Here is a 26,322-nt window from a genome sequence, read left to right on the forward strand (position 1 = left end):
CCCTGGTGAACATGCATCATGCTCGGTGAGTGCACCTCCCAGAGCGCAGGTCCCCCTTCCATAAGAGTGGAAACCCCCACACCCAGCAAGCACTTGGGGCATGTTCGAATAACTTCCTGATTCTCAACAGTGATTCCCGCAGTTCCAAACAGTAAAATACACACGAGGGGGGAGTTCCTGGGAGTTCCTGGCTTGTTGGAGCCCAGAACAGGACCCCACCGGCTAGCCTGCAGACTTCCAAGACACAGGCGATCTTCTTCCCTTCCGCAGGAGGTCCTGTGACCTCACCAAACCCCCTCCTTCTGAAAGCCAATCCCGAGAGGGCAGCATGCTCAGTCACTATGGAAATGCATTTTTGTGGCAGGACCTGTGCTGCAGAGCACCGAGCACTGAGCACCGAGCACCGAGCACCACATTGAGCAGGAGCAGGATCTGCTGGGACCCCCAGGCCAGCCTCGTACCACAGGGTGCTGGTGGCCAGCTCTCTGCTTCAGAAGCTGCTGCTCAGAGCCCTAAGTCTTGCCCACACTCACTGCGTGGAGGAGGGCCTGCAGCCACACTCACAGCCCATCCTCAGCAGCAGGGGGAACCCGGATGGAGACCCATGCTCCACCGTCGGGAGCGCAGGCAGGGCAGGCCCACACCCCTAGCTGGATCCGGGAGAACTGCCAACAGGATACCAACAGCTTACCTTTGTGTCTATGAACTTGTACTCTCTGAAGGTAACCATCCAAAAACCACATGAGCCAGTTACACCCCACAGTCTAGAAAAAACTGAGACAGAATCCCTGTCAATTAGAAATTAAGAAATTGGTATTTGGTCCATTGCACTGGACCAAAGTCAGAATTAGACGCAATTTGCTAACATGGTCCCTGAGTTCTGGAGACATCCGGCACGTGCTGCCTTTTCTCTGAGCCGTCCAAGGGTAAAGACCAAGGTAGGCACCTGGCTGTGGCCTTCTGACCCCACTGAGTGTTGACGCCGGGCCTGACAACCCCATGTCCCACCAGGAGGAGGTACACATGGAAGGTGTCTGGTCTCATCTCACGGACACACAAACACCTCACAGACATGCATGGTCTTTCCAATGTACATGGATGCTTTTGTGGCTCATCCAGACTCGTGCAAGTATGACTGAATGTGAGTGGTTTCTCTATTCTCTCAAACAAGGACAAACAGCCAGCCACCATCTGGGACCCGGGACCCTCAACTAAGCCCTTCAAGTTCCAGCCTTCTGCAAGCCTGATACCAAGAGCCATGGCCCTGCGCCCAGGTCGTCTCTTGGATCGCCCTCCCCTCTCTATGGCACAGGAGTGTGGAGGTGGTCACCTCCGGGCTCCTGTGTTAAGCCCAATGACCCCAGAGTCACAGGCAAAGAGACTCTCATATGCAAAGGACATCTTTTTTATTTCCAACTTAAAACTTCATCATTACACTTGTCAAACATGTCAAAAAACAAAATGAACCAAAAATCGTAGCTGATATCCAGAAAGACAACTCTATGGTGGTAAGGGCTCTCTTTTCATTACTGGAGACTGAATCCTTCTTCCTCCCCTACAGCTTCATCAGTCAAGTACAGAACGCGCTGGCATGCTCTTTCCAACACTGAGCAAAGCATAATAAAAAACTCCTGCTTCCATCAGGGTGAAGAAAACACAGACAACTTCCCCCAAAACAAGATTTCAATACCACAGGACGTAGGATGCCAGAGCAAGCCAACTTCGTGATCACACACCTTCCAGTGGCTGAGCAGGACCAGTCGACACATGTAAATGTCGTGTGTGGAAAATGCATCATTAAAAATCCAAACGTATACACTCTAGATTCCCCTATATTTAAGATACTGAGAACAATTGAAATATAAAATTTTAGTGAGTTTGCTACTGTTCCATTCTAGGACAATTAATACTGAGACTGTATCAACTAGAATTTAATAGCTAAAGCTACCCTACACACCTCTATTAAAGTAAAATAGAGAAATGATTTTGAACTCTTATTTTTAGATGAACAGACTCCTAACAATAAACACCACCCTCTTTCACAGGGAGTAGCGTTTTGTGACTATAAGGAATGTACAAAATACAGTATGAATAGCATGACCCCAACAGTAGCAAAACCACGGTTTTATTTTTTAAAGTCAAAAACATACAAAAATATTAGCCTGAAATGGCAAGTTTTCAAATACCAATCTGTGTAAAAATGTTTAAATAGTGATGTTACTGCAAAAATATATATTTATTCTATTTTTTTCTATCTGCAACAGTTTATAAAGGCAAACGAACACCTGCAATTGAGGTAGCGAAGCCAAATTCACAAACTTTGAATTAAGAAAATATCCTTCCTATGTTTTAACAGCATCGTTAAATGAATTCTAATTGTTTTGCGATTTTTAATTGACATGTATCACTTTATAAAACTTAATATAAAATACTGCAAATGTTTTTGTTAAAGAGATATTTCGTCCTGACAATTATTTCACATTCAAAATACTGTACAGAAAAATCTGAAGTCACCATATATTACATAAAAAGCTATGTATTTACATTTTCAAATGCAGTTCTGGAAGCTGGGGGTAAGCAAACTGCTCCTGGCGGTCTCCTGCATCAGTGGCTGTGAACGATCCTTCTTTATGGAGGGTGGTTCATGCAGGGCCTCTGTCTGCTTTCCAATCACAGAACAATTCAAAAGGAAATGGATAAAAATTGTCTTCTCTGAAGGTAACAAGACAGAAATGTGCTTCAAAAGTAACAGCTGGTTTCATTTCAGTAACACCGACACAATCATAATTTGAAAATTCATCAAACTCACAGACATCTATGGTATTCTTTTCAGTGCAATTACAAGACTTTTGTTTTCAGATTTTTAAGGATTTTTAAGGTGGGATTTTCTTCCCACCAGAAAGCCAATTCTAACACCTTGACATTTTTCCTTATGTTGTTGTGATTTAGTAATAATAATAAACATGGCTACGTTAAAAGACCACTTGGCTCCATAGTCCTGACCCGAAAAGAAAAGCAAGATCCTGTCAGTGCAACAATGAAGATTGGTTCTAGAATGTTTCCTAGTTTCTGCAGGTGGAAGCCAGAGCTGCGGGAGCATCCAGAGCTGCGCGGGGCCGGAGTGACTAGTACACATAGGGGAAGATGCGGTAGGGCACCCGCTGGCAGTACTTCTCCCAGGCCAGGCCGTACTTCTTCCGACAGTGGCGCTCATCACGCGCTTCCCGGTGCACCAGCAGCACGGTGAAGTAGATCACGTAAAAATATGGCAGGACATGCTTAAAACCTGTGGGTCGCCACCGCAGAGGAATTAGGTATTTTTATGATCCCAACGCAGTATTTTCCCTGCTCTGACCCCCAAATCCTCTCAAAGTGAAGCATGAGACTGCTTCCTTTTTTCCAGTGATGGGGAAAGCACCCCGCCTCCAGCACATGGCAGACGTGGTGTCCGCGGCACAGACTCTCCGGGGGACCGCAAATGCCGCGCCCGTCCTCCCCTCTGCCCCAGCCTTCGGGATCTCTGAACCCCAGTCAAAGCTCTAAACTCACTCCCCTAGACTCGGCTTAGAAAGAAAGCTATCAGGCACAAGCTGCAGGTGTGGGAGTTGCTTCCGCCAGGGGCGCTCCCAGATGCTTTCGTTCCAAAGCACCCCCCTGCCCCTGCCCGTCACCCCCACACCACACACACCGTGCCCCCCCACGCAGTGCTCACCACAGGGGAGGGACCACGCCAGGGCCATGATGAGATCACCCAAGTAATTGGGGTGGCGAACAAAGCCCCACCATCCAGAAACTAGAAGATTTTTCCCTGTTGAAGTATGGATGGTTTTTAAATCTAGAGAAAAATAAAAATGTATTTATAATGACCTTTATGCAAATAGAGACATAAAACCTATGTAATGCAGATAACATAAATATAAACCAATGCTTACGTGCAAGCTTCGGATCAGTGGGATTTTTCCGGAATGCGTTTTTCTGAGAATTTGCACATCGGAAGATTACATATCCACAAACTGTAATTTTTATAAAATTTCATGTTAACAATTTAGATATAACCTAATACTTAAACGCATCTCTAATTTCACTCCAATTATTTCTGTGCTCTGAAGAAATTTCCAAAGTACAGAATATTTTGAAAGGTTTTGAATTGTTCTTAAGAAATCAATCTCAATGTCAAAAGAAAAGAACTATCCTGAAATTTCACCATCTACCAGGGGAATGCAAAACCAACCAATACAGTTACATCCACAAATAAAACCGAATACAGACCAGGCTGTAATTACATCAAGACTGGCGTCCCGTAGACTCAAGAATGTGGGGTGTCATCTGATGCTGTAGCACCTACGAGTCGTTAACATGGACGCTGCATGAATCACAAACTACAGCTCGGAGGCAGCACCAGGGTGCCCTGCACATAACACTCACCGAGTCCCACTGCAAGCCTACAAGCGGACTGCTTTATTTCAGATTTCAAATGTCTTGTGGGCTTTGACATATCGCTGCCTATTAACCACCAGGTAGTCAGGCCTCCACCCGTGCTGAGCCACAGCTGTACCCCCCACTTGCACAGACCACCCTGAGGGACACGCACACATGGTGATACTAAATCTTAATTTTAACTTTAACCAATGCCTTGAATTTCTTCTTCTGCCATGGGTGCTGGTTGGGCATAGCAGACCTCGCTACCCTCGAAGCTCACACTGATTTCCCCACCCTACCTCTAGGGCAGGCATTTAATAAACAGAGTAACAGAAGGAAAGCCAAGCTGATGCCGTATGCACCTGCCCATGCTGCCCCTCTGCCCTCCTCTTCCCACAATTCCCCACCACCTCACAATTTAGATCAAACACCCTATCCTCTAGTGAGTCCACACCGCCTGGCATTCCCCAAAAAGCCATGCTCTCCACCTTCAGCACCTCACTTGGGCTGTAAATCCCCCCCACTGGTACGCTCACACCACACACGGAGTCAGAGCCCAGGCAGGGCTAGCACACAGGACCAACCTTCCTGCCTTTCAGGTGCCCAGCAGGGAGAGCAAAGGGAAAGCCACCGACGGATGAAGCATCATTCTCTCTGAGAGACCAGAATTTTTCTGTATCACTCACCAATCACAAGCCACTTCAAACCTGAGCTAACTGTGGCCGCATGAAAGGGCGTGTTAGAACAACATGTAGATGCCAGAACACGACAGACTCAGCAACAACGCTCCATACAGACACTGAAGCCAATACTCACGTTTCAGAGCGATGATCAGGGAAGCCATGGGCCAAGACACTTCATTTGGATGGTTGACGAGATAAAAGGCTTGAAAGCTGTAGATAAACGGAACCCACACTAGGTCTCCAAAAGCCAGCATGAATCCAAACCCATCGTGGGTGATGTCCATGGTTGTCAACAATGCTTCCTGTGGGAAAGAGCGGGAAAAGCCATCATTAAAGACCTTCGTGGAATGAAAGCTTCCAGACTTCAGGTTTACAAATAAAGCATGGGTTTCTAGTCAAATTCATACCGAGCTATGGGAGAAGACCCCAACCAAAAGTGTTTGAGGGGGTTCTCGGATGCTGCACCTGCCTACAGCCTCACAGACACTCCCAGGAAAGTGCACTTGTGTTTAATGACTCTTCTCCCTTCCCTCCTGACCCAGCGAGAAGGTGGGTCAGCCTCCAGCGGGCGCCCCACAGCAGCCAGATGCCACAGGAATCCTTAACTGGAGCCCTTTCCTCCTGAAGGCTGTGGTACTGACAACACACGGCCCACCCCCGCCCCCTGACTGCACCCCTGCACCCCCCCATAAGGACCCGCCTTCCCAGCAGCCGTCACTCCACTCAACAGAAGACGTGTCAAAAGTTCCAGAACATCAACGTCCAGCACTGCACGTCACAAAGCAGCTGAGAGGAAAAACTAGAATTACTAATCACTGAAAAGCTACCAGAAAGGAAGTTTTTTAGAAAAGCCTCTGAGGTGATGAAGCAACAGGGAAGCATCATTTGGCCTCCATGACTCCAACAGCAGGAAGGCCATGTGCCCAGAAGACCAGGTTGCTTTTAGGATCAAGGTTTTCTTTCCAAAGCACATCTCCACAGGCACTCAGAGAGCAGGGCCCAGGGCTGAGCAGGAGGCAGGACTTGAGAGGAACCGTGACCCGGATTCTTGTAACTGAGGCCCACTGGCCACAAACTGCCCCTGCTCTCCCAAAGACAAGGAAGATTCCCAAAAGACCAGCATCAGGCTTTCCAGTGGCTCTGACAGTGCTCTCTGCAGCCAGCCTGGCGCAGGCCAGGGGCGATGCGCTGGTGACCCCACCACAGGGCCTGCAGAAGCCCCTTCAGACACCAGCCACCAACACACCATCACGCAAACTTGCTCTGGGACAAGAGAATGTCAGCTGCCAGTTGTTTTTGCAAACCGAGAGAAAACTCAAGTTGGAACCAGAGGCACAGATTACAAGGACACCAGAAAACTGGTAAAATGAGTCTAAGATGGGCCCAAGGAATACATGATCCTCAAGAAGCAGAAAACACAGATGGCTTCTCAGCATGAAGAAAGCCACATGTTAGGAACTTGGCCTGACTTATACTGGTTTCCTCCATTATCATGACTTCTTTCTACCCATTTAGTCACAGCGGTTGTGTTTTGCAACACCAACACTGGGCCCCAGGATCTAAGAACTGGCTGCCTCCTGACAATCCAAAAAGTATTATCCTAATCCAGTGACACTGCATCAAATGAAGGTGGATGGATACATTGATTAAGAAATTGAGGGATCCCTGGGTGGCGCAGCGGTTTGGCGCCTGCCTTTGGCCCAGGGCGCGATCCTGGAGACCCGGGATCGAATCCCACATCAGGCTCCCGGTGCATGGAGCCTGCTTCTCCCTCTGCCTGTGTCTCTGCCTCTCTCTCTCTCTCTCTCTCTGTGACTATCATAAATAAATAAAAATTAATTAAAAAAAAAAAAAGAAATTGAGACTGATTTATATTAACTGGCCAAACCTGCAGAGCCACAATCTACAGATCTTAAGTATCTCACACTAGGGAGCAGCTGACACACATGGAAATTCCCACTTGCATGTGTTGGCTCAAGGCGCCGCGTGGACAGACACCCCATCTGCTCCTCAGCAACAGCCTGAGAGGGGTGCCCCCTCCAACCCCGGGCAGGAGGCCAAGGCTCCTAAAATGAATTACCTCATTCCAGAGAGCGTCCACCACGTACAAGAGCTGGAAACTGTTAACCAAAATCATCGCTAAGGATGGAGCAGCTCGATGCTGTAGCTTCATCTCAGCCAAAAGCATCACCAAGTTCACAACCACCTAAAAGAAAAGGGGCAGGTACCATCTCAAAGTGCCTCCCGAGAGCCTTAGCTACCATGGCAGGAGACAGTCACGGTCACTTCACTGCTGAGAAAGCTGCAGATGCCACCTTACCACGCGGCAACCTGCAGAGCCAAGATGAAGGGGGGAGCCCATGAACCCAGATGTAATGCTCCAGAAAGGACCCGTGGTCACCTCTGCAGTACTCTTGTCAAAAAAGCATCATCACTCATGCAGTCATGAGAAGACAGCAACCCCTACACAGCACAGGCCCAGCACTCTGCAAACGGCAAGGCCACATAAGCCGGGAAAGCCTCCGAGAGGCAAAGCCGGGTCACAACCCCAGGGACCGGGGGTCTGTGGAGCATGGGCCCGGGATAGAGACAGACCAACAGTGGAAAAACAGGAAACCCAAACACAGTCTGTGGATTTAGCTGATGATACTATAACGACGGTAATCTGCTGGCCTGCAGGATGCTCACTCGGGGAACCAGTGAGGTGCAGATGCCAATTATTTCTCCCACGGGTCTAAAATTAAGTCAAAATTCATTTTCTTTTCTTTTTAAAGATGAGGAAAATACATTTTTTCATACATGAATTCACATACACAAATAACACATCCCTACATAAACAACTGATATAATCAAAACAAACTCTTAGTTTTTTTATAACCTACAACAAGAGGGTATCTGAACCCCACAGCCTCTATTTACAGGGACAAAATACTCCAAATACAGATCTGCAGAAAGCTATTAATTATTCCTAAAAACAAAATTATTCCTAAAAACTTGCAGCTTAACAGAAATTATCTACAGTTTTTTCTAAATGCAAGACAACCATGTAGTCCTGAATAGAAATTTTAAAGAGAAGACATACGTACCCATCCAATCAATCCAGGGCGCAGTTCACAAAAGTATTTGAGATCAAAAGTACCAATTCGAGGATTTAGTTCACGGCCAATGAAGAAGTCGTAGATGGCATTTCCTGGAAAGGGAAAAGTTCTTATCCAAACAATACAGCAGTTGTGAGGCTTACAAAGAGCACTGCTGCATGCCGCCCAGGTCCCAGTCCAGCTGCTCAGGGTCTGGCAGGCAGCTGCGCGGGCGGGCAGGACGGACTGTGAGCTCCGGATGGCAAGAAGATGCGTTCCCCTTCCAGAAGCAGCCAGGGCCTTTAGGGCCAGATCTGCTTTTAGGGGAGCCGGAGCTTTTCTAAATGTAGACTCAAAATTTTCTAAAATAAGCAAGCTCATTTTATAAAATGTTTGAATACTTCAGGTCAGAATCAATTTGTAATATCCGTGACTTGTCTTCTTTTTTTTAAGGCTGTTTACCATTTGGGCCTGAAAGGAGACTATCCTAACTTGTGAGGCTGATGATAGTAAAACGTTGGTGACTGTACTCAAGTCACTAAAGTAAGAGGTCTTACCTGTCAAGTGACTAAGAAAAGAAGAGAATTGAATAGGAAAGTAGGAGAAAAATACTCTATATTTTTTCCCTTATTGTGTCTTTTCTTTCCTGTGGGTTCTCCATCCCGCAGGGCTGGAGATGGCAGGGCTGCACTGCTCACCAGAGCTGGCGGGGGCCAGGGCGGCCGGGGGTGCCCATGCAGCCCGCACGGCCAGGTAGATGCTCAGGGCCATGGCGAAGGTGGCAGCGGCCAGCGCCAGCGGCAAGAAGTGGTGGTACACGTAGTGCAGCTCCACACCCCAGCACAGAGCCGCCCCAAGGGCCACGCAGGTCAACAGGAAGGCGTAGAACCCTTCAAGAAAGGGCAGAAGAGAACCGTTAGCCTGGGTTCCCAGGTCTCTATCCTGAGAAAAGGCTGCAGCATCATCTTTACAAGGCTCACTTGCATGACTCAGGATCAGCAGCCAAGCAGCGTCCTGAGCCTGACCCTTCAACACGGGTCCCCTAGCTCTCAGTGTTTCAAGTATTTTAACATACTTGAGCTATTCTTTTTTATTAGGAACAGTCATTATGTGCTTTTAATGAAGAGAGAGCTGAAAAGTACATAGAAATTCACTATTAAAAAGCTGAGAAGGTTCTCAAAATTCACCTAATCCTAACCCTCAGGCCAAACCATGAACAGAACTATGCCAAACATACCTATAAGTCTTTGGGCAACCTTAACAGTTAAAAAATTGTAATTAGGGGTACCTCGGGGACACACTCAGTTAGGTATCGGACTCTTCGTTTTGGCTCAGGTCATGATCTCAGGGTCATGGGATCGAGCCCCCTGAGAGGTGCCTTGCCCAGTGCAGTCGGCTTGAGATTCTCTCCTTCTGCCCCTCCCTCCACCTCTCTAAAATAAATAAATCTTTTAAAACTAAAATAAATCTTTTTTAAAAATCGTAACTATTTTCACTTGAAAATACCTTATCAGTAATGTTTTCAGAAGATCCTGGTTATATTGTATCCCCCAGAACACAGGTAAGAGGAGAGGCCATCGGGTGGGCCTGTGGGCCCCCAGGGAACCCCTGCCCCCGCCAGTCCCCCTCAGCTCACCGGCCGCCCTGTCTCTGAGCTAAAGCAGCAGTTCCACTTCCAGGAACAAGCACCTACGAGAGCAGTGCTCCAAGTCAGCAAGTTACATTTGGATTAACAATCAAACACAGAAAAGAGGTAGCTATTATTTATGTAAGAATTCTACAGATGAAGCTCTTAAAAAGCAAAAGGGTCAGCTGTGGCTTATAATTTAAATCCACATTCTCCACATACCAGGTTTAGTCCAAAAATTAAATTTTAGGTATTTAAACTTTTTCTTTAACTTTTTACAACATTCATTTAACTCTTATAAGCTTTATGAATATTAAAGACAAAGAACAGCAGAAAAAGCAGCTTCAAGCCCTACAGCCCGTAGTATCTAGGGCTCTCCTTGACTCATAAGGGGGAAACCTCCTGAAGAGAAACCTAACGCTGGAACCAGTGAGAGAGAAGGATTGAGCAACTAGTCCACCGCTGCCACCCAGGCACCGTGGCTGGTGGTGAAAGGGGAGTGAAAACACAAGAACCCTTAGGAAAGAAGGAAATCCATGCCAAGGGAGAGCCTCTGACACAAAGATCGACAGGCCCGAAGGCAAAAATAACCCCCTCACCCTCCCTAGCCTGGGCCTACCAAGGGGGAAGAGTGTTAGAGGTTCTGAAGCTGGTTCTCTGATTCTAGCAGCAACAGATGTGGTAAAACTAAATAAAATACCTGACAGTAGTAGCAAGCGAGCATGAAGCAGCCACACGGGTCAGCAGTGAGCAAGTCTCCATATTTTACACACTGGGCACAGGATGCATCTAAAATATCTTTGCCTGACCTTCTAGAACCCAGGATAATAACTTCAGATTGAGTAGGTGCTAGATAAGTCACAGAAAAATGTACCCAGGGTTAGAAAGGTTAAGTGACAGGATTAAAAATAGCCAAGAATTAAATTTATAACATAATTCCCAGGAACGGAAATCTACTCAATCATGCTGAAGTGGAAAATCACAGGGATAGCCATAACATACACCTAGTTCCTAAAAGCAAGTGAGCTGCACTTGATCAAAGTCTTTGCATGGCACGAGGGGACCCCCATCCTCACTCCGCACACCATCCCACCATGGGGGTACCTGAAGGTTCGGACCACACTCGGCCTCACCCACTGGTGCCCAGTCATGGACACCTCCTGCAGGCCAGTCACCATCCCACCACCGAGGGTCCCACGGGGAACAAGACAGGGTCCCCATATCCCCATCCCCAGATGTTGGGAAGGCATCACCAAACAAACAGGAGAAGGGAGACAAATGGTGAGCACAGGGTGATGTAGGGACATGTGGAATCACTCCACTGGACACCTGAAACTAATATGACACAGTATGTTCACTACACTGGATTCAAGATAAAATTAAGAACTAAAAACATGGGTGCCTGGGAGCTCAGTCGGTGAAGCGTCTGCCTTTGGCTCAGGTCATGATCTCGGGGTCCTGAGATGGGGCCCCACGTCACGCCCCCTGCTCAGGAGGGAGTCTGCTTCTCCCTCTGCCACTCCCCCACTAGTGTTTTCTCTCTCTCTCAAATAAATATTAAAAAAAAAAAAACATAAAGTAAAATATAAAAGAGAAAGGGACCCAAGGGCTTCTCTGAATAGAGATGTGACAGGGATGAAGCAGCTCCATCGGGACTTGGGGGACAGCTTTCCAGGCAGAAGCACTGCGGCCACAGCCGAAGGATGGCGTGCTCCAGAATGGGACTTGCCGGGTCTGGCAGTGACCCAGGATGACCCAGGAGGATAAATACACAGACAAGTACAGTTACTTCAGGCAGCAATAAACACCTCTAGGAACATCAAACTCGGTGGCGGCAGAGGCGCCCGAGGGGCTGTCACCACACCGGGCACTGTGGGCTGGGGAGCCAGCGGCCTGTCCCCACTGGCAGCAACCAACTTTGACATGTCAGAGAGCAGAGCGCTCAAGGGCTCTAAGCCATCATCAATTTGAGTGTTTAAAAAAGAAAAATCACCATTCAATCTATACTTGAGTCTTCTTCCATCAGCAAGAGGCATTCCTTCCACAACCTTAAAAGGGGAAAAAAAAAAAAGGGTTTTTTAATTTAAAACTTTAAATAGCACCACACTCCACCATCACATCCATCCTGGCCCTAGAAGGAAGACCACCTTTCAGTAGCAAAGGTGGTCACAGGTCCTAAGAGTTTAGTGGCACGGCCAAACCCCACAGCAGCTGCTCAGGCATGAGGCTGTGGGATGATCCCCACACCCCGCCCCCCAGGTGCCACCGCCAACCATACGCACGGAGAAGCCTCTGTCTTGTCCACCCTGAGCTCCAGAGTCTCCGGGGACTTCCTGCTGCTCCCAAGGCAGGCTACCAGGCTTCCGTCCCACACAGCGGGGGTCCCTGTCCTCAGGCCCATCATTGACCCGTCCTCACAGACTCACCCGCTCTTCCACGCAAACATGCACGCTCACCCTGTCACTCAACCATTCCATGTGCTGCTCCATCTGCTCAGTAGTCACACACGTCACACCCACACAAGCACTTAAGAAACACACGTCTCCCACTGGATGAATTAAAAAGTCCACTATTCAGAAACGGTGTGATTCACTTTGAATACAAAGCGCTAACACGGTGTCATTTGTCTTGGGCTAGACCCTCTTCCCTTTCATCGGCTATGAAAGGGGATCCAGGGGAAGGGTCACACCCTGCTGGGATCACAGGTCAGCAGCATCCCGCCTGCTGACTTCAGATGATCTATGATCCTATCCGGTACCAATCTAACACCACACTGGCCTGTGGTCTATAAATGTGTGAAAATATACACGTACATGTATATATAAAATCTTCAACCATCAAAACTGCTTTTCTTTTTAAATATTATCTAGTTTGAAGTAAGCTTACCTAAGTCAATCTGAATGTGCATTTTTACTGTACGGCTTTACCCTAAAAACGCCTGAAAGTTCACATCCCAAAAATCATCTCTAGAACCAATAAAGTTATGGGGAGACCCTGAAGTATGGAAGGTCTGCAGCCCCAACCTCCTCTATGGGTGCTCGCTGCAGCAGTAACAAGATCCTCTAGTTCACAGACTGTAAACTTGCAGAGCCCTAAGAATAAGATCTTTAAATGAACTACTTATTGCTCAGGGAAGCCCACATTCCTTTAAATACACCTGAGCATTCTAGGGAAAAAAAGAAAGCAACTACACTCAGCAATTTAAGACACCACGTGAGTCTGAAAAGAACTTAAAATGCTCCTCACAACACAACATATTTTTTTTAGAAAGATGAGAATCGGAAACTTACTATATTGAAAAAAAAGAAAAAAAGAAAGAAAAACCAAAGCTACAGACTAATTTAAAATCCTGATCTGGCATCTGAACTAACACTGAGGGGAAGAAGGTCTTTCCTATTTGGTTTGGGAAGTGACGCAGGACCACCCCGCCTCATCGGGGGTTCGTACCATTCAGACTTTCAGAAGCACGAGTGTCACAGCAGACAAGAGCAGTGGCTTCGCAAATGAGGCAGCCCTGCTACTTCCTACCATGGACGGCTTCCGACCTCAAAACTACTGTCAACTTCCTTCTGGAAGCCCCAGGGTGGGTGGGGCGGGGTCCCCACAGCAGGTGCCTCCCAGCAGACACTTACCTTCCCAATTGGCAATATGTAGAACAGAGCCTGAAGGGAAAACCAGAAGAGGTAGACCGCAAACGCTCTGGTGTCCCACAACTTAGACAAAGGTGGCATAGGAGGCGGGAAATTCAGGAGACTGGCCTCCTTCTCTTTGCACAGCAATAGCAACAGGAAGAGGAAGGTGGGCAGGCCAAGCATGATGAGAAACACACCTGCAAACAAGCAGTGACCATTCAAGGCTTGAGGTTCAGTGCAGACTACCTCGTGTTTTCACTGTTTTAAGCCAGAACAGAAGGCTGGCTGACCATCTGCAACCCAGGGCCGCACCATCCCCAAGTCCACCCTGCCCTGCCTGCCCCATGGGTCCTGAGATGGCAGGTCAGCTGAGTCAGTGCCCAACAGCCAAACCCCACCTGGCAAACCAGGCTCTGACACACTTCACATCCAACCACCACAGGAACAAACATGTTGAGATTCCAGCAAACTAAAGATCAGAAAATCTAAAACTTACCAGTCTAATCGTAAAAAAGCACACTTTCTTTCCCAATGTTTCTAGCAATTAGGACCGCATGATGTTCGTGGGACACATGATGCTGGACACCACCATTCACAGCCCAGCTGGCCCACAGTTATAACTTCCAAAATACAAAGCAACAAAGCCAGGCAGAGTTTTGAACCAGTTGTCTAAAAGTATTTTCTTTGACTAGTATTTTCCTTTACATAAAATCTCATCACTTTCAAATTACTACTCTCTTAATAACACTAAGCCTTTGAACACTTCTGATCCTGGATGCTCATGCCAACCTGTCCAGCGGGTTGGGCAGACATGCTGACCCCATCCTGTGACCCAGGGGCTTTGCTGCGGTCAAGCTCTGTCCCCTTGGGCCTGATGAGTCCATCTTCCTGTCCCTACCTGTCCACCACCCTCCCCATACACCTCCCACAACAACCTTCCTTTTATCACTTGTCTACATTTCTTTGTTCAAAACCTATTAATGGGTTGCTGCAAGTTTTAAGTACAGCTACATGGGCCCCCTGTCAACTCCAGGATGTCCTCAAAGATGTTCCCACCCCAGGACTCTGGACCTGCTGCTCCTTCTGACGGGAAGGCTCCTCTCCAGGTTCCACGCCACCAGGCACTGCCCCGCTTCCCCCGCTACACCCCGCTACACCAAGCCCCCCACCCCCACCTACCAGGGACTCCACCAAACTCCAGGCTCTTGGGCTGTGTGCCCAGCACTTCAGAGGTTTTCAGTAATGTAGATCTTTTTGTTGGAACAATGTTTTCTTCCTTAGAATCTATGTCTTTTAATTTGATCTCCTCTCTTCGTGGATGAAGGCTATACTGTGTAGACATGGAACTAATTTCTTCCGACAAATGGAATTTTTCCTAATTAAGAAACATAAAATACTAAACATTTATAGTCAATAGTTATCATTAATGCTGCCACACTCCCTAATTCAGCATCTGAAAATAGCCATTTACTAACAAGAATAAATTTGCTAAATTATAGTCAGTCTTAATTTAAGGACAGAATTTTAGAAAAGATAGTAAGAAAATACTATGGCATACAGTGTGATCCTCGAGGGAAAGTCACACTAACAAAGAGATGAGAAGGGACACCCCATACCTCAGCATTTCTGTGAAGCATGCCATCCCTCTCTGTGCGCTCGGGCTCCCCGTTGTATCTGATGCTGTTCCCAAAAGGCTTCTACGTTGAAGAACACAAACCATTGTAAACATAAGAATTGGACCTTATTAAAAAGACCAAGATGGCAAAAATTTGCTATTAGAAATCAAGCAACAAAACAAAGACAGCTTTGATTCTAAAGAATTTCAACATACTTCTGTTAAAAAGGGAAAGGAATAGATTAGAATTTCTCAGTCTCTAAAAGATTGGATTTCACAGCACAGATTTCTACACAAGATCTTTCATCTTTTAAACATAATGAGACTGAGTGTTACGATGTCACTGAGCCATAGCAGGTACTTAGGGAGCGCCACCAGTGACCCACAGACCACCTGCCTCCTCGCTAGATTCCCACTGCCTGCTTTCTACAGGGCCTCAGCTCCCTCTGCCTGGGTCTCCTTCCTCAAACCTGAATCCTATCAGGCAGTGGAGAGGATTCCTCATCGGACTGAATGGTGCAAATCTGTTAGTTTGCAAAGATTTTCCAGGCAATGCTTGGCTGAAATCTGTCACTTTGCTCCTTTCTCCATCACTGACAATTACAACGCTAACAAGCCAAGAGGAGGAAAGCAAGTTAAAAGTGTCCTTGGGAGGCGGGCTGGCAGAGAGTGGGCCACAGTGAGATGGTATCAGGTTCCAGCTCAGATCAGGGTCAAGCTAAGCAGTGTAAACATTCAACATACACTTAAATCTACCCAAGCGCCAGTGAGTACTCAGCAGCCAACGGAGCCGCATAAACACCACACTCCACTTCCAGCAGCCAGCGTAGAGTCCACAGCAACAAGGTGGCCCATTACCACAGCTGGTCAGCCAGCCCCAAACCATGCGGCTGCAAACTGCCAGGATGCTCATGCAGGGAGGCCAGCAACTGCAAAAGGTCATGCTCAGGCAGCCATGTGACCGTCAAAGCTACATGCAGCACAGGTCCTTCCCACACAACACACCGTCCTCAACTCCAGGGTGGGCATGCAGTGCCCAGGGCACTGCTGGTGAGGAACATAGCCAGTCTGTGGCTCCTGAGGCACCAGGACTCTAAGAAGGTCACACTGTACACACAGAATGGTCACTACATGCTAAACATGAAGAAATGACAGGGAGTAGCATGCAGCCTGTTCCCTAACCTGAGTCACCTGACTGGCTGTGAGAACCACTAACATGGAATGTTCGAGCTCACCAGCCATCGTCAAAACACAAGGTAGAGCGCTGAGCTGACAATCTCTGCCAATAAGATTGACAAAAAAAAAAAAAATATATATATATATATATATGTATATATATATTATTATAAATCTCAGGATGAGAAAATGAAATAGGCATTCACACATCAGTGATGTTGGCATAAACCTTCTTGAAGCAATTTGGCCACAAATCTGCTTTACCATCTGACCTAGCAGTTCCATTCCTAAGAATTCATCTTAAGGAAAATTTCACAACAGTGAAAATTTAGAGAAAAATCTAAATGCCTATCATCGATAAGGAAGCTGATGTTAACAATCAGGTCACATCTCTATGATTTACAGTATAGCCGAAGAAGAACATATAGCAAACCATGTACAAAAATATAACACAGATTATTCCCAATATTTTAAAATTTAAAAATCTGACTATAAAACAGTATGTACACAAAGCCAGTTTTTTAGGGTTATTAAAAATCTGTGTGCACTTTCCCAGAAAATAGAGAATATTAAGTGAACAAAATAAAAGATCATCTGTATTCAATCCTTTTTCCTCAAAATCATTTCCATCTGGCCTATGTACAATCTAAGATATCCAGTGCAAGGACCTATGGGTTCTGTACATGGACGTCTCTAAGCTTCAACTCAGACAATGATTCCCCTAAAGTTATCGTCTTGGAATAGGGCAAGTGGTCAAGTGTGATGATGTGAAGACACCACAGATATGTTTCCCTATTTTATACACAAACTTCTATAAACTATAAAACTTTTTCAATTCTACCTACAATATACCTCTATGTCAAATTTAAACACTGCTTTTTTAAAAACCATGATATTAAACAGCACCCTCATAAGAGCATTTTCCCCCCCTGGTATTAAGAGCATTATACTTCTATTCTTCCATTCGTTTATATAATCCTCCAAAGTCATCACCTAGATGCACTGTTTCCTGGGCCCTTTATTCAACTCACTGCAAACAGTGTGAGAAAACAGGCCCCCAAAGCAGGAGGCACTTTTGGAGGGAACTCTGAATAAGGGGAAAGGCCCCTCCACCGGCCCAGGACCACGCACCAGCACCAACGGGGTCAGCTTCACTTCAAGCACCTCCTTCCTCATTTCCCTCATGTCGGCCTGGTGCGAAGCGGAGGCAGATCGGCGGGAACTTCTCGGTGGTCGACCCGGGGATCGGGAGCGCGATCTGGACCTACTCCCTCGGCGTCTGGAGGGAGAACTGGAAGTTGAGCCACTTTTCCTTTGTCTGAAGGAAGTTAAAGGCTAGAGAGGGACAAAAAGGCAGAGCTTTAGCATAGGACAGACCCGAATAAGATGAGGGCATAAAGGTGTGGCCAGTACAGACCCCACCACTGCCCTGGGCATTGAGGCCTCCAAGGGCCTGCCGGATAGTGGCCCACCTCCCACAGGACACGTGTGGCCTGTCCACTCCTGACCCTCCTCATGGATGTGCCCAAACAAACCAGCCGTGTGCTTTCCTGAGAGTACATACAGGGAGAACAGCTACCACAGACTGAGTCACACGGAGATGAAGGGACACACAAACAGCATGCAGTAACAAGAAACCCAATCCCCCCCACCCCCCACCCCCGCCCCAGTACAATCTGAAGGCGCATAAAATCTGCAAGGCTGGATTACTTCATAGCGCTTCGCACTGCCCTCTTCTTTCCCACCCGATTCTGTGTGGCCAGGGAGCTAAGAATGGCTTCACATTTTGTAAATGATTGCAAACAAAAGCAAAAGAAACATGAAACTTTGTGACACATGAGAATTACTTGAAATTCTGGTTTCAGTGTTCATAAATAAAGTTTTATTAGAACACAGCCACATCCATTCACTTCCAGACTGCCTGGAGCTGCTCTCACAATGCAGAAACCACAGGGCCCATAACGCCTAAGATATTTACTATCTACCTCTTTGTTCAAAAACTTTGCCAACCCCGGCTAGAGTACTCAAACTGTGGTTCAGGCTGTGGGTTCAAGAACTGTTTCTTACTGATCCACCACAAAAAATGAAATTGAGATTGGACTTTTAGAAATGTTTAGAGCATTTCGACAAAGTAATTTCATGCCTACTGAATCAAAGGATACAAAGTTAGGGCTTTTACTTTGTACATCCTTTTCCATGTGTCTAGTAAGTTATTTTTATGGTATTTTACATAAGCACTTCTACACCATGGATCAGATCATTTAAAGCCCAAGCCCCACTGAGAGACCAAGAAGCTCCAGGCCAGACCTAAATCTAATTGTCACTCTCCTGATTAAATCCTCCGTGATCAGGATGAAGCCCAAACCCCTCCAGTTCTGCTCCCATTGAACCCTTGGCTGGTCCTCACCCCCATCCCAAGCTTTTGGCCAGAGTGTGACCTCCATCACCCAGGGCTTCCCCATCTGGCCTCAGTGCCCACACAGGTGTCTCCCTGAGACCCAGTCCCGCCCCACCCCCGTGTGCGCCAACACCACCCACCAAACTTCCCTCACCAAGGGCATTTATCCCAGCGCCTCCAAACAGAGCCAGAGGTGACTGCTCTATGCCAACAAGCCCCCCATTGGTTATGTCCCCTTCCTCTGAGCAGACTGGCTGACCACAGGGGTACCAACCTTGATATCATTCTCCTTCAGCTCAAGCTCAGTGCCATCTTTGTACTGTACGGTGTAGAGCTGCGAGTGGCTGTCATGGCTCAGAATTTCCACTTCGTAGTAAAGCGAACTCCCCGGCCACCGACCTCTCACCACCTCGCCATCGGCGAATTTCCTACTCGGCATCTTCAGGACTCAGTCTGGTTGAAAAGAAAAAACAAGGAGTTGCTGCATACGCACTTACATGTGTCTTTTTTCACAGAATAAACACTAAAACAACTTTCCAACTGGCCAACATTTTTGGACCAGAAACACCTCTGGGCAGGGGTAGGGGGAGAGGGGGACGTCCAACCCCTTTGTCCAAAGGTGAGAATATAGTGTAAAGCTGTTAACTGTTTTTTTTCAAGGACATAAAAATTGGCAGCAGGAAATGGCAAGGGTTGGGATGCACAGAGGCTGTTCTTTCTGCCAGGACATATACCTTCTGGGGTCACTTTACACAGGATGATGTTGCCGTGTCACCTGACAGTGATATGAAAATGCCGCAGGACATAAAGGCACCAGGTGGTTTGCACTCTGCAAAATCTATCACCCAAGTGACCAGACATCTTGCTGTTCAACAAGACACAGTCAACAATTAGGTCCATTTTTTCATTTATAAATTCGCATATGGGGGCGCTTGGCAGGCTCAGATGGTAGAGCGTGCAACTCCTCATCTCTGGGTTGTGAGTTCAAGCCTCACATTGGGCATAGAGCTTACTTCAAATAAACTCTAATAAGAAACCAACCATCTGGGAAAATCAAGGATATACAATTAACATTACTACAACCCACCAACAAGGAGAAAAATAATTCCAAACTCATAATGAAGAGCAAACTGGGAGTGCTTAAATAAAGTTTTTAAGTCTTACAGCTAAAATACAAATTCTACCAAACAAGTCTGTGGGTACCCGGCCTTCATCCTGGTGCAGCTCTCAGGCCTGCAGCAGACACCCATCCTCATTTTAACATTCTTTTGCACACGGCCCCCAGAGCCGCCTTTCCACCACACTGAGAAACCACGCACGATCCGCAGGAATTGCCACTTACAGGGGGCCTGCTGGCCACCCTCCTCCAATATCAACTGGTTGCTGGGCGCTTCCAGCTCTCAGGCCGCACGGTTTCCCCGTCCACGGAGTTACAGATTCCCACTTCCACGTGACAACACAGAGTGCCTCCAACTCTCCGCACCGGCAGCTGAACCAGTAGCTGGCCTCATCTAAGCAGCAGACAGTCCTGCAGAGAAATGCTCCCCCAATGACCTTCCTGTCGCCAGCTCAACAACCTGATCGGCCGTCTGGGCACTAAGCATTCCTCCTCACCCTTCTCCTGTCCAGAGCCGCCGATTGTACAACACCTGCCGTGGGCCCTCCCACCCCCCCCCCCAGAAGCTCTGGAGTTAAGAAAGGACAAAGCTGCATTACCCCACCCCTCCAGGGGGAAACCTTTCATAAGCACATTTCTTCACTGTTAATTGCCTGAGAAAATACTTCACAAACTGCACTTGTTTAGAGATAGTAGGGAGGCTGGGAGATGAAAGCAAACACAGCCACTCAGCCAGTGATTAGAAGGTGTCCATCCATTACCCACCAGTGTAGAAGGGGCCCTGCCCGCACCCACCTGAGATAGCATCATCGTAAGCTAATGAAGGGGTGTGGGCGAGGGTGAGAGGAGCCAGAGGCATTGGGGCTGACTCACACCTAGCTGAGGAGGCACCTGAGGGGCACCTCGCCAGTGGAGGCAGTGGATGCCTGGGGACACAGAGAAGGGGCACAAAAAGGAAGGTGACAACAGCAAACCTTGTCTGTTTCAACATTCAGGTCCGAGAACCTTCAAGTACTAAGAAAGAGGAAGGAAATGTGCCCTCTTCTCTCTTGCCCCTCCTCCTCCCTGGACCGCCTAAAATCAAACCACTGTTACTGGTACTGATTCTCTGATGCTGGTCAACCAGGGTTTAAAGAAGACAACTATGTCTGACTACACGAAGATGCCATTCAAGTTTCAAACAACTCTCCACACCTCTGAAATCCAGTCCCTCAGAACTTTTAAAAAGGCCTCGGAACAGATACTGCACCTTTCTGAACACTGATTTATTGGCATCTTTCTATTACTCAAGTAAATATTTTAGGTTAGGGTGCCTGGGTAGCCTTGTGGTTGAGCATCTGCCTTTGGCTCACAGCTGATCCTGGAGTCCTGGGAGAGTCCTGCATCGGGCTCCCCCTGCAGGGAGCCTGCTTCTCTCTGCCTATGTCTCTGCCTCTCTCTGTGTCTCTCATGAATAAATAAATAAAATCTTAATTAAATAATTAAATACTTTGGGTTACAGAAATTAAGATACCTGGTGAATATCTGTTAGGTCACTATGCTTAATTTTTTAAAAAGATAACAAAGAACTGGGACTTCATAGTGATGCTTCACATGGTGGCCAAGAAAGAAAACCCAAGCCGGCACTTCCCTTAGGAGACCACTATGGTATCAACAAATACCCCAAAAGATGAAACCACAGCATCACGTGCACCTCCACTTTGCCCAAGATCCTCCCCACATTGTGACAGCAGGGCCACCTTCTAACAGGACCTCCTGCAGGAGTCAACGGGCCAGGTCTGGACACTGGAGCTTCACTGCCATCACACATCCTTCTAATGAGGGGCAGACACAAGGACAAGCTTCTCTTAGAAGGGATGTTTCAGCCAAGGGTGGAAAGAAAAAACGTGTTTACTGAATCCCACGTCCTCAGGCTTGCGGCTGTGAAGCCCCAAGCTTGCTAACTTCTCAGCCCTGGAATCCTCACCCATTTGGGCTCCAGTATGTTACTATTTATCAACACCACGGCCCAGGCCGCCGGGGAGACCGACCCAACCCCCTGGGTAACGCAAACACCCCCAGGTGGGGCCCACTCCCCGGAGGCTCACTCTTCTCCCTCCTCCCCAGACGGCTCCCGGAAACCGGCTGGAGCAGCTGCCGCTGCTCTGTCCACCCGCGGCCTCTTCCTGCCCCGCAGCAGGGCCCGTCCTCCCCGCCACCAGCCCCCGGGGGCGCGCGGCGCGGGGCGAGCGCGGCAGGTGCGCGCAGCCGCCGGGGTCCCCGCGCCCCCGCCAGGCAGGCAGTCCTTCCGCCGTCAGGCCGTGGAAGGGCCCCGAGACCGTGGGACGGTGTCACGACGACGGCTTGGTAAAAATCCTCAAAACGGTGAAAACAGGATCGAGCACGCGCAGCCCGCCGCACTACCCGCTGTCGGGGCGTGAGAGCCCCGGGCCCGGTGACGACGAGCGCGGACGCCCGAGCATCCCCGTCCCCGTCCCCGTCCCCGCCCGGCCCGCCGCGGCCGCACGCAGGCTCCAGGCCCACACCGCCGCCTCCCGCCGACTCCGCCGCCGCGCGCCCAAAATGGAGGGAGGCGCCGGCGATCTCCACCTCCGCTCCACTTCCGCCGCCGCCCGGCCGACCCCCGCCGGGAAAGCCCAGGCCGCGCGTCCCCGCCCCCGCCCCCGCCCCCGCCCCCGGAGGCCGCTCGGCGCTGGGCGGCGGGCGCGGGGACGCTCACCTGCGCCGGGCTCCGGCCGGACGCGAACGGCTCCGGGACAGTCGCCCAGCAGCACCCGCCCGCCGCTCCGCGCGCACGACGCCGCCCGCCCCGCCCCGCCCCGCCCGCACCCGCGCGCCCCCGCCCGCCCCGCCCCGCCCCGCCCCCGGAGAGCCCGCCCCGCGCTCCCATTGGCCCCCCGGCCTTTTGAATCGTCCCCGGCGCCGCCCATTGGCCGTGCGCGTGGCGCGGCTGCGGGGGGGCGGGGCAGGCGCGGAGCGGGGCCGTGGGCTCCATCCGCCCGCCGCCCGCCGCCCGCCGTATCGGGGCGGCCCAGGCGCCGCGCCCCGGCCCCGCCCAGCCGTGCCCCGCGCGCTCCGGAGAAAGAGATAATCACCACCTGCCCAGACCATCAATTCGCCCGGTGCCGAGTCCGGGCCGACTGTCGGGGGCGGCAGGTGCTTCCCGCCAACACGCAGGCTGAGCTCTCCCGACCGCGTGGGGGGCTGCGCCCGGCCCGCCCCGACGGCCCCCCCAGGGCTCCGGCTCCTTTGTCCCGGCGGCGGGACCCGGCCTGGGCGGCGAGCGGGCGGGGGGCGCAGTGACCGGAGCGAGGGCAGGGGTGACGCGGGGTCTGGGGTGGGCGGCGGGGTGCGCAGTGACCGGAGCGACGGCAGGGGTGGGGCGGGGTGCGCAGTGACCGGAGCGAGGGGCAGGGGTGACGCGGGGTCTGGGGTGGGCGGCGGGGGGCGCAGTGACCGGAGCGACGGCAGGGGTGGGGCGGGGGGCGCAGTGACCAGAGCGATGGCAGGAGTGGGGCCGGGGGCGCAGTGACCGAGCGACGGCAGGGGTGGGGCGGGGGGCGCAGTGACCGGAGCGAGGGGCAGGGGTGACGCGGGGTCTGGGGTGGGCGGCGGGGGGCGCAGTGACCCGAGCGAGGGCAGGGGTGGGCGGCGGGGGCGCAGTGACCCGAGCGAGGGGCAGGGGTGACGCGGGGTCTGGGGTCCTGGCCGCAGGTGCCAGAAAGTACGCCGTTAGCATGTGACCAGCGACGGAGAACTCTTGCCTTGTGCGCCCGGCCACCACCCGCCTCCCACAAGGCTGGTGTTAATTGGCCTCCAAAGCGGCGATCGGTAACTCGGAATCCGTATGGATCCTACAGCTTTTTGCTCAAGTTATCATCATCGGTTTGTTGCTTTCCTTACTCTGAGGTCGAGAGTTTAAAGAAGCCCATTGAAGTTCCGCGTTTTGCAATGTGGTCTTCAAGTACTTCTTAACCCAACTACTAGGTTAGCCTAACTTACTAGGTAAATTTAAGTGAATGTCAAAAACTCTGTCAGTTAAATTATAACAATAAACAGGCTTTTCCTGTTGATGGCACAGCTTCACTCTCAAGAATTCTCATTTTTAACAGTTATGAGCTACAAAACACTCAGTTTACTACTTAAAAAAAAAAAAAGCTAATTGAGCTTTCTCAGACATTCACATCCAGTGTGAAAGCTTTTATCGGAGCCTTTCCTGAAAACAAGTCCTGACATCAAACTGTCTTCATTGTTGTGGAGTTTTCTTGGAGATCTGAGCTACAAAAATGGACATTGCACTCCAAAGTCAAAAAACCTGATTTTTGGCAAAGCCATGGACCCAGGTTGTCTAACGTTTAAGATAATATCAACCCTGCCTCATTTTTTTGCAGCAGATGACCCAGAAGTGGGTACCTATCCCAGGTCCAGGGGGCCCCAAGATAGACCTTATTCCTAATGGCCAAGCAGTGCTACTCTGTTCTCATCTGCCCTGCCCAGAACCAAGATTTCACTGCCCTTCCCTTGAAATACGCATTTCCTGGATCATTTCCGTTTATGAGACAAAAGATTCTCTTAAACACACATGTTGCATTTTCAAAGTCAGGTTTATAAAAGCCTCATAACAAAATGAAATTAAAAGATTGTAAATCACTAGAATGAGCTGAGCTAACATTTTACCTTATAAATTACCAAAAATATTTTTCAAAACAACTGCTTCTGACATCAGAGAAACAAAGCAATACTTATTTATTTCTAGCTAGTGGACTGAGGTGTGTTGTGAAAAATCAGATTAATACATAGGCTACTTCCTCAATAAAGGAATAATTGGTATTTTCCTCTCATTTTTCTTACAAAGACTACTTAAAGTGTGTATATTTGGGAGTAGAGAATTTTCAGGGTTTGTTCTCAGAGAGATGTTCATCAATCACATGTAGCCAGTGTGGATTTTCAGAATATATAAAGTCAGAGTCACTTAAAGAGCAGAGTCTTGGGATGCCTGGATGGCTCAGCAATTGGGTGCCTGCTTTCAGCTCAGGTCGTGATCCTGGGATCCAGGATTGAGTTCCGCATCGAGCTCCCTGGGAGGAGCCTGCTTCTCCCTCTGCCTGTGTCTCTGCCTCTCTCTTTCTGTGGGTGTGTCTCTCTCTCTCTGTCTCTCATGAATAAATAAATAAATCTTTAAAAAAAAGAGCAGAGTCTTGGCACTGCTGTTAAGGTAGCAGTGAGTGGCATAGTGCCCTCCCACAATCTGCAAGGAAAATGAGGTAGTGGGGAAGCAAAGCCCACCGCCTGGCCACTGACAGAGCCAGAGACCACACGTGGGGCCAGGAAATCTCATGTGGAAAACCCAGGAACCTCCGTGCGGTGTGATCGCTCATGGAGATTCTCTGCTTTAGCTTCCCAAAGGATCTGGGCTGTGAGGACTGAAACAGTTCTTTTGGGAAGCAGGTCTAGGCACAGTTTCACATGACGTGAGGAAGCCCTTTTGGACTCTTTCGATACTGTTTTGTTGAGGCTGTTTTTAGCGATTTTATTTATTCATTTCTTTGAGAGAGAACAAGCAGAGGGGGAAGGAGAAGTAGGCTGCCCGCTGAGCGGGGAGCCCCACCAAGGACTCGATCCCAGAACCCCGAGATCATGACCTGATATCCAAAGGCAGTCACATACCCGACCGAGCCCCCAGGCGCCCAGTCCTGCTTTATAAGGGAGAAGCTGTTAGACACTGGAGCGCGGAAAGCATCATGACACGGAAGTATCCCAGGGGCCATCTGATAGCACATTCCTACTGATGTTTGATCTGAATCGTTTCTACTTACACAGAATCGGAGTTTGTGGTTACCAGGATCAAGGAATTAGGTCCATCTTGATAACGACTTTGTTCATCTTTATTTGAAACACTTACACTTACATATATTTGTAGCACTTACCTGCTTCTTTTTTCTTACTGTTTCACTATCAGAAGGGGAAGCTTTGAAAAGATAGACCCAAGAGCCCTGCTACCCTTGGCTTCGGTGGAAGAACTGAAACAAAGGAATATCTTAAGCAATTCAAGTATGAATATGTGATTTTTTTTCTGCCAAAATACTCAAGCTGTGCACTACTGAGAGCTGTTAGATTCGAACCAACTGTGTACAACTTTCACATAACTGTTGCAATTACATTCTGTCTGAAAACAGAATCACTTGCACTTGCAGTCTTTTATGTAAGTGTGTATTCTGAATAAAATAATTCAACAGACCACTGTGCTCCAAATAGGTTTCGGGTTGTACAATCAGTTAGGATGCTCTTGCTTCAAATAAAGTGAAGATATAAAATAATTATGCAACTTTTATTTTAAATTCATGCAAATTTTAAATTCTGTTTAAAATAATAACATCCATCTCAAATATTTTGTATCATCACCCTGGGACGTGTTTTACATAGATCCAATTGCACTGGATACTGTAGGAAAGAAAGATTACAGTGAGCTAGTGAGTCTTCCAAGACTAGCACTGGGGAGGGAAACAGACAAGCAGTTCTTCAGAGCCAAGACTTCGGGCATCAGAATTAAAAGATCCCTGGAGGAGGGCACCTAGGTG

At 48.9% G+C, this 26,322-nt stretch overlaps 1 protein-coding gene across 5 annotated transcripts; it reads right to left on the bottom strand.

Annotated features, from left to right (window-relative positions):
* Window positions 1-1,389: 1,389 nt before the first annotated feature.
* Window positions 1,390-22,583, bottom strand: LBR (lamin B receptor). Of its 5 annotated transcripts, XM_026003456.2 has the most exons (15): window positions 21,832-21,958; window positions 19,970-20,155; window positions 18,902-19,080; window positions 17,361-17,564; window positions 15,055-15,135; window positions 14,618-14,813; window positions 13,439-13,635; window positions 11,800-11,854; window positions 8,878-9,069; window positions 8,189-8,292; window positions 7,183-7,308; window positions 5,236-5,404; window positions 3,933-4,013; window positions 3,713-3,835; window positions 1,390-3,286 (listed from the first exon to the last, which is right to left on the bottom strand). In XM_026003456.2, exons 3-15 carry the CDS (start codon window positions 19,064-19,066, stop codon window positions 3,126-3,128), a joined length of 1,854 nt encoding a protein of 617 aa, XP_025859241.2. In that variant the 5' UTR covers window positions 19,067-19,080; window positions 19,970-20,155; window positions 21,832-21,958; the 3' UTR covers window positions 1,390-3,125. The 5 variants fall into 5 exon arrangements, with proteins under 5 accessions (XP_025859241.2, XP_072588769.1, XP_072588770.1 ...); XM_072732668.1 differs by lacking the exons at window positions 19,970-20,155; window positions 21,832-21,958 and adding an exon at window positions 22,464-22,583; XM_072732669.1 differs by lacking the exon at window positions 19,970-20,155 and having other exon boundaries at window positions 21,832-21,890.
* Window positions 22,584-26,322: the final 3,739 nt, after the last annotated feature.

This window comes from Vulpes vulpes, chromosome 13, assembly GCF_048418805.1.
Source record: "Vulpes vulpes isolate BD-2025 chromosome 13, VulVul3, whole genome shotgun sequence".
Taxonomy (NCBI): domain Eukaryota; kingdom Metazoa; phylum Chordata; class Mammalia; order Carnivora; family Canidae; genus Vulpes; species Vulpes vulpes.